The sequence below is a fragment of the Cinclus cinclus genome, chromosome 3 (genome assembly GCF_963662255.1).
Source record: "Cinclus cinclus chromosome 3, bCinCin1.1, whole genome shotgun sequence".
Classification (NCBI taxonomy): Eukaryota; Metazoa; Chordata; class Aves; order Passeriformes; family Cinclidae; genus Cinclus; species Cinclus cinclus.
The window spans coordinates 102,239,706-102,251,232 of NC_085048.1; the positions used below are offsets into that span (position 1 = coordinate 102,239,706).

General features: G+C 40.5%; 1 protein-coding gene across 6 annotated transcripts in view; it reads left to right on the plus strand.

Annotated features, from left to right (window-relative positions):
• The window catches only part of ACYP2 (acylphosphatase 2), a 33,841-nt gene extending 22,667 nt beyond the window's left edge, over positions 1–11,174 (plus strand). For 3 of the 6 annotated variants that reach the window (XM_062490583.1, XM_062490585.1, XM_062490586.1), the window contains one exon: positions 10,405–11,174. In XM_062490583.1, coding sequence (XP_062346567.1) covers positions 10,405–10,452 — 48 coding nt within the window. In that variant the 3' untranslated portion in view covers positions 10,453–11,174. The other 3 variants (XM_062490584.1, XM_062490589.1, XM_062490587.1) reach the window with 2 other exon arrangements.
• The last annotated feature ends 353 nt before the right edge of the window (positions 11,175–11,527 follow it).

Here is an 11,527-nt window from a genome sequence, read left to right on the forward strand (position 1 = left end):
AGAGTAGCAGCAGTTCTGCTGCTTCACATGCCTTTGCATGTGTTTGGTAATGAAAATTCCACCAGGATAAGCAACCACTCATTTCTCCAAGCACAGAAGGATTCAGCATGATGTAAGAAATGGGACTGACTTTGCACTCATGTCTTAGTGCTGTGCGGGATGAAATGGCAATTATTCCTGTTTATTGAGATTATAAAGGATGAAATGTTTCTGTGCCTTTGGAAGGTCTTCAAGTGATTCCTCCTTTTACTGGTACCCAGTCTGAGAGCCTGGAATGTGATTCACAGAGGTGATATACTCTTGAGCTCCTTCCTGATCTCAGTTACATCTGTTTGGTGGTCAAATCTGTCATATCATAAATATTTGTAAAACTCAGTCCTTATCTTGGAGTGGGAATTCCTGGAGCCTTTTAGTGCCTTTATCTGGAGGCAGATCTATGGTTGAGCCACTCTTTTTCACCCCACACATGCTCTGTCCTGAATTTCACTGCAGCTGCTGTGGAGTTAATCTTTAACTGAAATGATTTATGTAGTGTTTGGACATTTTTTTCTGGACAGCCAGGCAGCTTGTTTTTATAAAAAGCATGATGACATGAACTGTTCTGACATTAATTTTGTGAAATTATTATTTCACAGCAGCTGCCCCAATCATATGCTGCTAATGTTTGGAAGTTTGCATAATTCCTATAAGTTATTCCTTTTGTTGTTTTGCTTCAAAGGTCTTGGTGTTGCCAAAAACTGAAAACATCATTTCTCTGTGCACTTATAAATGCTCAAATAAACCATGAGTAAAATCAAAGAGCCTGAGGTTGCGTTTTGGGAGGTTTTATTCTAGGAATGCCTCTGTCTTCAACGCAAGGGTTTCAGCTCCCTGCCATTTTAAATCTTTGTCCCTGGAAGCACCAAGGAACTCCAAGATGACTGTGAAACGAGTTGAGGCTTTTTCTGAAATACTTTTACTTAAATTTCGGTAAAATGAGCTACTAGTTAGATTTGTGGTTTTCCAGAATTTTTTTTTTGTATTCTTCAATTCACATCCCCAATCCATATAGTTCCAGACTCTGCAGCAGCCACACTCTGTGGGAAAGCCATCAGGAACAGGTCTGTCCAGGCAGAAGCAAACTTCAAACAAGGGGGAAGGGAAAAAAAGAAAGTGGCATAAATTGTAGTAAACAAGTGAGATGTTTCATACTTCTTGACATCCCCTGAAGCTTGAAGGAAAAGTGGGAAAAAAACAGGAAGATAGAGTTGAGGAACATATTTATGCTTTGCCAATAATTCTCTTCTTACCAAGCATTTCACAAAATATCAAAACCTGCTGTATATTAAGGAATTAAGAGGTATAAACAACAAAATTAAAAATTTTTGCCGGACAAGGTACATATAAAGAGTTATTAACAAGACCTATTTGGGAATACATAAATAGTATGAAATAGTCTTCCAAAGATGGTTTCTTTTGATTCTGATATTTCTTCTGTAGTTGTAGTTCTTTGTTTAAATCTTGTAAAAACAGACATCAGGTCTATCTCCCTGTCTCTAATAAGTGTTGACTTAGTAGATACAAGATGCTGAGTTCAGTAGAAATAAGATACTGCCTTTAGTAGAGTTCTGCTTTTATTCTGATTCTTTGGAATCTGAAGCTCTCACTATCAAAATCATGTTAACAGGCAGATTTGGAATGAGCAGGAAAATGTCCAAACCCATGGGAAGCTTAGGTGGAAAGATGAAGCCAGTTACCCTCAATGATAATAAAATCAATATGGTTTGTTTTCTGTAAGTGGTAACTTCAAGTAGGAAGCTCTAGAGCTGCCTTGAAAAGGAGAGATTCTGGGGTTTCTAGTCTGGGTTTATTTTATAGGAAAACATGATTCAAATAAATATATTTCTTGATTTTTTTTTTTTTTTACTGTTGCAGATGATGAGGAGAATGTTTTTAGGCAAATACTCTGAAAACAAGGTTTAATAAAAACATGATGTAGTACAACACTGAACAGCAAGAACATGTATGAGATCTCATATCAGTATGTATTAAAAGCCTTGTTGAACAATTTTTATACACAAAGAAACATTGAACCAGGATACTTCTTCATGCTCTGATGGCTTCCTTAAATAGCTGGGAGCTTAAAGTGTGTTATTTTTCCTCAGTGAGGATATCCATAGTGACAGTCCATGGGACCCATGATGGACTTTGCCCTTGGCATGCTGTGGTGAAAAAGTATTTTCTATCTATTTTTTGAATACTAATAGAGAGTATGAAGCCCATCAGTTAGAGACGTTGCAATGCAGACTTTGAGGAAATCAAGTAGCCTTGGCTGAGTTCTGTTTGGTTTTTATTTGATACCTCAGCTGATCTATCCAGCATCCTTCCTGTTGGAGTGGTTTGGGATCAGGGCTTGAATGGCTTCATTAGGGTGAGCTGTTTAATACCTGCCTGCAGAGAGTAGAAGGATAACTTCATGGAACTTGGGAAGCCAGGGAAAAGTGAAATTGAGATTAGATCTGCCAGAAATGGTATCTTGAATACTGGTGAAGTCATAAGAAAAACATGATAAAGAAGCAATGTGTTGAAGAATGAAAATTATTTTCTTACTGTAAGTGGAATACAATTCCTTGGGATGTGGCAGTGTGGAAAGGTCCCTGAGGGACAACCTGGCACATCCCATCCTGGAGCCCCTCCTGCCTGAGGCTGTTGTGCCTGGAGCTTTACCTCAAGGCAGAGCAGACAGAGGGTCTTGGGGGGAGGTATATGATGGAAACAATAAATAATACATATCCTAGTCCTTGCTCTGCTTTCCAGGGAATACTGTGTGCGCCTCCTGTGGATGACAGGTACAGTGTTCCCTGCCTTGTAAACACACCCTGATGGATGCACCACTATGCTCTAGTGTGCTGGGAACCACCAGGAGCTCTTGTCAAATCAAGAACATCCTGCAACATTCTGTTGGGGGTTGGTTTCTTTCCCTTTTCCCTCTGTGGAATTTTCCCCATTGTCATGCTAAGATACCTGTTGACTGGGCCCTGGTGACAAGGGGGAGGGGACGGGAGGGAAGAGGGAAACCCCTCGAGATTCAAACAGCCAGAAGAGGAAGCGGAAGGCTGGGCCTCGCCCCATTCCCCCTGCGGAGTTCGGACGAGAAGGACGATCGCCGCTTCTCCTCCATCTCCGCCATCCCAGCGTCGGGAAACCACCATCGGACCCTGCCCTGCTGTCTTCTCGCTGTGAACTACCATCATCCAGCACTCTACTGAGCATCGGGACCCACACCGTGAGTGGAGGGCTCTCTCTCCATCTCTCTCTCCCCCTGGGACAGCGCTGCCATCACCCCCAGCCCTCCTGCAGCTCTGCAGGACCTGCCTGCCCCCAGCACCGGGAACTGCAGCTCAGGGAAAAGGTGCCTGCAGCCAAAAAACACTGGGACTGAGTTACTGTTCTGTTTGTGGGTAATTTCATAGCTGTTGTTGTTCTTGTTTGTCGTGTTAGATACACTAGTAAAGAACTGTTATTCCTACCCCCATATCTTTGCCTGAGAGCTCTCTTAATTCCAAAATTATAATAATCGGAAGAACCACAATTTTTTTTTCAGTCCAAGGGGAAGCTTCTGCTTTCCTTGGCAAACACCTGTCTTTCAAACCAAGACACATCCTTATGTTAATGTTTTGCCTTCTGCTTGTTGGAGCTATATCTGTAATATTAGAAAAAGACCATTATGAAAACAAGCCTTGATAAAGCTCATTTTCTCAGCTTATAGAATTTAGCAAACTATTAGCTAGTAGAATCCACTTGGTGTTTTCCTGAACACTTGTGCTCTTTAATATTACATATTTAAAGCATTTTCTTGTTGCTCTTATATTCTGAAATGTCTATTATTTCATATCACAGTTGCCTTATAAAAAGCAGTTGGAGATGGGAGGTTAAAAGGGCGGGGGTGTAACTGCTTCCTTGGAAAGTGTGAAGTTTAAATTAACAAATTAGATCACATAGTGTAAAATCAGGGGAAAAATAGAGCTGAGCTGGCTGAATGCTTGACAGAAAAAAAAAATCAAAACTCTTTTGCAGGCTAAGGATAAAAAGAAACCCCAAGTTCTTAGTTGTAGGCCAACCTTGTTAGTTTGTGAAATATTCCATCACAGGCATTCTACAAAAGATAAATTTATATGCAGTTACTGCAGCACTCGAAATGTTCAATATTGGCCCTCAGACTTGCTCAGAGCTCTACAAGAGGATGCTTTACAAGTGTTGATGCTTTCCTTTTAGACCTTTATAATTTGAAATGACAGCTTCTCATGAGCCTTCTAACTTTACTTTTTTCAGTTCTTTAAGTATGCTAAAAGATTTGAAAAGTAAGGGAGACTTGAGGAAAATAGAATCCCAGTGGTGCTTGATGGAATTCACTCTGGTTTGGCCTGGCATTATTTTTAGTTCTTGCATAATAATAAATTCTTCAGTGTAAGTGGAGACGCAGCAAGTGTGGAGCTGTGGGTGTTGTTCCTCATGGCTTTTGTGCCAGCTGAGCCTTGGGTCTGCAGAACAGGGGAGTGTGTTGTCTTTCAGATTCCTGACTGTGGATTCCTGGCTCTTGGATCTCTGCCAGGCTGTGTAAGGACAGGGGTTTGAAGTAAAGCTGAGCTGGTCAAGTGTGATGATTCATTATGGCTCTGAAATGGTCAATGTAAGGCTTTAATTAACATTTTGATGGATAAAGTTGGTCAAGTCCTGTAGTCCTTGTTCAGTCTTTGTAGGTGAGGGGTGCTGAGCGTTAGAAAGAGCTTTTCTTTTGTTGGTACCCCAACAGCAACAGTTCCTCCTCCTTTAAGCTTCTTGTGGCTTTGGGTTTAATAGATGTGGTAGATGTGGCAGAGAACCTTGAGTGTAGTGGGTGGGGTTAGCCAAAATTTCCAATCAGCCTGGGGAGCCAAGTGTCTCTACAGGGGCTGACAGAAAACACAATGGGCCTTCTAGCTTCTCCTGGCTTCCTGTGATGTTTACTGCTCTGGGAGACAGGACACAAGCTTAACTGGAAATTCCCTTTGTCTCCTACTTTTCTGTGGACATAAATGCTTTGTTTGAGTTACTGGAATGGCTGAATTTGGGTTTACTTTTCACTCACTTCTTTACTTTGGAACAAATTACTTCAGTATTGCTGAGATTATTCTGATAAGATCTCTGAAAGAAGCCAAAAGTGACTTACCTAACATGGCCTAAACAAAGAGGTATGCTGATAAGTTTTAATAAAAATATACTTATGATGTCATGTTGAAGTGATTAAATCCCCTTTGAAGGTTACCAAGATGATTAACAGGAAAATGCACAACAGATCTTGGCATTGCATATGACCCAACCAAAACAACTCCAGGCTTGGTTTCTATTACTGTGGGATAATTCTTCTTCTTTAACGTAATAGGTGAGGACATTTAACATAGATCAGATACCAATGTCAGAGTAAATTTGAGGTATGTAGAGCCAAATTCTCTCCTGATGCAAACTGGCCATGATCACTTTTACATTAAAAAAACCTTGCCAATACCATACCGAATGTGATGATTAACACAGGTCACTTTTCTCAAGTTTATAAACAGTAGTTCACCACCAAAATACGTATTTGAAGCTTACTCAGGGCTGTGTCCCACAATATCTGTAAAATCTCAGATCCTGCTAATCTGCCCTTGCTGTTGACATCCTTTCAAAATATATCTTGAGAAAAAGCTCATTGTAGATTCCCAAGGGAAATGCTGCCCCTGAGTGCAGCAGGGAAGGAAGAAATATAAACAAATTAACAACATTCATCTGACAGCTGTGTTTAAAAACAGAGTCAAACACCAGTTTTGATTAACTACCTTTCTCTCTTTCCTAAAACACCTGCAGAGCTTGTGTTAAATCCCCAATGGGCCGAGGCATTCCTGCTGTGGGGATGCAGGGAGCAGCCAGGCTCCCACACCCCTCCAGGCTGCAGCTCTATTCTGGGCCACCATCCCCACGCCTCAACAAGTCCCTTCATTGCCAGCCACCCACTGCTTGGTCTGGATCCTTCAGTCATGCTGCTTTTGACCCTTGCTTTAATCCTCTGGAGTAACTGCTCACTTGGCTTGGATGTGGTGGGGCCATCCTAAAAATAGGGTTAAATTTCTGCTGCCTTTCACTTTGCCTTGTTCTCAAATCCCAGTATTCCCAACACACTTTTTAGCCAGGCTTTTTATTCTTCCTGCTACTTTTTCACAACATAAAACCGTATACATTTTCTTTACTATTGCCTATTTTCCTGGCAGGAGGAGCAGAGATGTAGGGACAACAGGAATGGGTTTGCAGTAAGCTGAGGAGGAAAAGGTGGGAGGTGTCTTTATGCATAGGAATTTTGGGTTTATAAAAACAAAGGCTTTTAAGTAAATGTTCCTGGCCCTAAAGATTACAGATCAAAGCTTGAAAACCGTGGCTAAAGCTCAGAAGCCAGACAGCCAAGAGAGAGAATTCCACGTTTCTTCTGCAAACATGGCAATATCAGGATTTATGAAAACTGGACAGTGCTGTAGCAGAAGGCAACAATATTTTTGGAGGGATTTTCTAAATATTTGCAAGCCTGGTCTATATACTGTCAGAGATGTGAATATGATCTTCAAAAAGTAACATTCTCTTCAGTATTTTATCTTAAATGGAAATGAAGTGTAAACAAGCCAGTGCCATTATTTTATCTTCCTCTAAATAAAAGCACAGGTTTCTCCTGTTCTACTTAAGTGACACTGTGCTTGAGGTGAAGAGAGAGGAACATATTCCTAACCTGTGCCTAGTTCCTCGTGCATTAATGCTGGAGGGCATTTCTAGATCCTTTCCTAGCACCACAGACTGTAAATTTCTCCAATATCAGGATAAAAGTTTGTCTTTTTGGATACAGAAACTGAACTATTGCAGGAGTAGTTTTTGTATTGTAAATGAATACTTCAGAGAATAATGCCAAGCAAGCTGCTTGTTTTAGAGAGATCTGTTTTGTAGCAGAGATTGGAGTTAAAAAATAAATATTATTCACGAAATCAGGAAGTTACTCTGTTATTGTAGTATTTCAAGCACAGTGGGTTTTAGGAATGTGCCAGTGTTATTATTATTATTAATGATGGCACTTAGTGCTGGTGTTTAGTCAAAGGTTGGAATGTATCTGGGAGGTCTTTTCCAACCTTGGATTCTGTGATTAGCCTGTGTTACAAAGATGTAACCCCTTAAATGACTTTTCCAGGGAGCTTTCCAGATACTGGCCAGGCTCCATTCTGCCAAGTTAACAGATATGAGTGTTTTCCTGCTTGGAATGCTGTGCACAGCTAGGCTGTTTCCACAAGGATATGAACTGGGATGGTGCAAACCCAGCTCTTTGGATGTTGTTTTTCAAGAACATGTAGAGTGGAAAGGGCTCTGGGTGTCAAAGGCAGTGGCTTTTAGCAAGGTTTATTTCAGTTAATGAAAGAAGAGAAGGGAAAGAGTGACAGATGCAGTTGTTTTAAGCTCCTAGGAGTATCCCCCATGAACATGAGGATAGGGAAGCTGTTTCAGGAGCACTGGCTTCTCCCTTGGACAAGGAGGTTGTGTAATTCAGAAATCCATGGTTATCCACAACTCAGTGGGGTCAGAGCATGGCCAAGAGTGACTTCATGGACATGCAGTGTTTGGGCTGGGGAGGAACAGTTTGTAAGGGAATGGAGTAACAGGACAAGGGGCAATGTCTTCAAACTGACAGAGGCCAGGGTTGGGGTGGAATTTTTCCCTGGGAGGGTGGGGAGGCCCTGGCAGAGAGTGCTCAGAGAAGCTGTAGCTGCCCCATCCCTGTAAGTATCCAACACCAGGTTGGACAGGGCTTGGAGCAGCCTGGGATAGTGGAAGGTGTCCCTGCCTATGGCAGGGGGTGGCACTGGATGGGTTTCAAGGTCCTTTCCACCCCAAACCATTCCATGAAGTTAAACATGGTCAGAAATGGCTATTTAGAGGTTAGCTCTTGTTCTGGATTCATTGGAGCAGTCGCTTTGGGAATAAATCCTTTAAAACAAGAGTGAGGTGTGTGGTGTCCTGTTTGCTTCAGATGAGTGAGGGGGAGGGAGTCTGCACTCTTGAGAAGAAGTGGGAAGGAGCAGTGAATTTTAACATGGATACTGTAGATGACAAGCTAAGACTCCAAATGCAAGTAATTGTAGCTTATCTCTGCACACATGAAGAGATCTGAGGTAAATGGGAATTGACAAGGCTGAGTGAAGCAAGAGGAGGGTGCAGAACATTTTCTTCTATGTTGATCTGGATACTCATAAATTAAAACCATTTTTAAAAGTACTGCTGGTAGTGATGAGATTGGACATGAAATTTAACTTCTAGGAAATACTGATTTTCTGCTTTCTTAGCTTGTAAAAAATGTACTTCCTTGTAATGCTGGTGACTGGGCTGTCACTTAGCAGAGAGAGGGAGATAGATGGCTGAGGAAAGTCCCCTTGATGCAGAGCTGAGCCCCAAAGTTGTGCAGTTCCCAGGTATTGCCTCCTCCCCTCCCTCCTGTATTAAATAAGGAATAACACACACATCCTGTAAAGAGCTTCCATGAAGCTGGGTTCTTCTAATGGGGTTTTCATACTTTGTGCTTCATCCTTATTCATGTGAAAGAGTATGTGGAGCTGAGAATAGATTGTTTGCTCTGGTCAGAGTTTGTAGTGATTTCTTCACCCAGCAGAACTTGGGAGTTGGAAGCACCCAGGAATGGATTATTTTATTGTGAAAGCTGGACAAGGAATGTGTTCCTTTGGTTTTGTCCTGGATGAGCTCACCTTCAACATGGGGAAAGGAAATAATGAATAAAATATCACATTACTTAAAAAGCAATTTCTACTGTTTTTAGGAGATTAGTTCAGCATTTCGAATACACATTCTTTCTTCTCACTCAAGGACATTCAACTAGTAGAGACTTTCCTGGTAGATAAACAAGAACCATTTTCAGTTTTTGTTTGTTTGTTTGTTTCCTGAATATGAAACAAAAGGGACTTCTGTCCTTAGGCTTGTTTCCTTCTGTTGAAATAAATATCCTCGCTGCCTTGAGGCTTCCAGAAGAACTGGGAAGTTGTGTTCTCCTGTTTTACAACAAGCAGCAAAGAGCAAGAGGTGTGAAGAAGTAGAAACATCTGACAGATATCTTAATTTCTTTATGCTAAAATAAAGCAAGTCACAGTTGGAACATGAGATACCTGGGTCTGGTTGCTGTTTTGTAGGAAGTTTTTCCATACAGAGGCTCTGTTTTATTGTTCAAGTCACATTGAATGCAAGTTCAGAACTGTCTGTGCCAGTGATGAGACCAATCTGTGAGGGACTAACATGATTCGTGGGGAAATTGTCTCTGGTAACCAGTGAAGCCCCTTGAGACGTTTTGAAATGTTTTCTGGTGTCAAGAACTGCTTTTTAAAAAAATCTTGTGAGTAAGGTCTCTAGCAAGGTGTGTTTCTGTATCTCAGATGTGATATACTGATTTAGTGGCTCAAGGTAAGTAATTTCTGTGCGTGATTCTTACTATAAAGACATCAAAATTAGGTTTCACTGCTAGAATATTGCATTTTACAGTGCTCAGTGGGATTCTGCAAAGGATTAATTAAACTCTTAATAAGGCAGCTCCTTTTGTTTTCAAATCAGAACTTAGGTGAATATTTATTTTTAATACTAATTAGCTAACTAACTGTTAACTAGTATACTAACTTCTAAAAATTATCTGTGTAGAAATATATTTATCCTTCAATATAGTACAATGAAATACTTTTCTGTTTTTGGGAGTTTAGTACAACCAAAAATACTGACCAAATATTTTTTTTTTGTAAATAAACCTCTGTGTAAGCAGTCACCTGCTGCATTTCCAGTGTTTAGGTGTCTAGTTCTCCAGTATAACATTCAGTGTTTATTAAAAATCAGTATTGCTCTGACATAATTGATGTGTTTTTGCTGGTTTTGAACTCATTCCTTTCCAGTTCCCATTCTTTTAGTTGCCAGCAAGGAGCAAATTGGCTGTTGGGATTCTGTTTTCCTGTCACTTTTCAGTTATCAGTGGTTTGTAGGTCCTTGCTAAAAGCACAGTATTGGATCTGTAAAGGTAATTATACCTATTGGAATGCTATTAATAGTTTTTAGAAGGGATCATTGAGTAAATCTGCTTCAGCTATTTTGTCAGCTGTGTTTTTATGTAATATTGTGTAAATCTCCTGGAAACACTGATACCTTTAAAGAGTTTGGTTTGCTTTTAAAGGGGAGAGGGAGGAAAAACAGAAAAAAAAAGAGATTTGAGTAATTTCCTTATTGACAGATGCTTTTTATGGATCTTAAAAAAGTAAAAGTGAGTGAAGGCCTGGGAGAGAATAACCCCAAGTGTGCAGTTCCTTATCTGCCAACCCTCTCTTATTTTTCCTGCAGGAAATCCTGGCTGAGCAAAGTTGGAAGCCCAAGTTCCCGCATCGATAAAACAAACTTTTCCAATGAAAAGGAGATTTCCAAGCTTGACTTCTCGGATTTCAACACTAGATACTAACAGGAGGGCACCTCACTAAGCATGAAACTCTGATGTTTCTGCTGCATGGTATTTTCTGTGCGTCCGTCAAATGTCACAAGAGCATTGGGATGCTTTTCTGTACTAGGGATAAACATAAATGTGCCCTGTTCCCACCAAGTAAGAATTCCTGGTTGCTGTGTTAGACATCTTGCACCATGAATGTCAACATTTAGTGTTTAAAAGGCCAATATCGAATTTTTTGCAGCTTTGAAAGACAGATAAAAGCTTAGAAGTTCTGGTGGTTATTTGTGCACAGTGAACTTGTTACATACAATGAGATGGTACCTAATCTTTACACTGTGAGTCATATTTTAGATGAAAAATAATAATAAATTTATGTTATACTGTTTGTAAGCTCACCAAAAATACATAACCACAGAACTGGAACACATGAGAGTTCTATGTAACAAGTGTATTAAAGACCAGGCTCTTTGTGGTAATTAAGATTATAGTGATAATTTAAAATAAATGTTGTTTCAAACTACGGTTATCAAATCAGCTCTGCTTTAAAATTCTCCATAATAATTCAGATAAATCTTGTTCCAAGGTGATGAAATTTGTGGCCTCTCACCCTGTTTTTTTCCTTGTCTATCTGTAGCTTGCATCCATGCTGACTATAAAGGATATGTTTTAATCTCTTTGCTTTTTTTAATGTTCTTACTGAAATTGAAGACTTAAATTATTTTCCTTATGGATGTGGATTTGCTCCTGAGTTAAGACACTGTGGTGGAACCTGCACCCACATCCATCATCTGAAGTCCATGTAAATCCTGAGCCATGGGTTTGCAATAAATCCTGGATGAGTCAGATCTGTTGTGGATCCAGTTACCATATCCAGCACTGTCTCCAGCAGCACCCTGGAGTCAGTCATGACTGGATCAGACCCAGACCCTCACTCCTGCAGTGCTTGTGGGCCAGGATTAGAACATTCTAGGAGGATACTAAAGCTGGTGTTCCCACTGCCTGCCCTGTCCCCCTTCCTGGGGT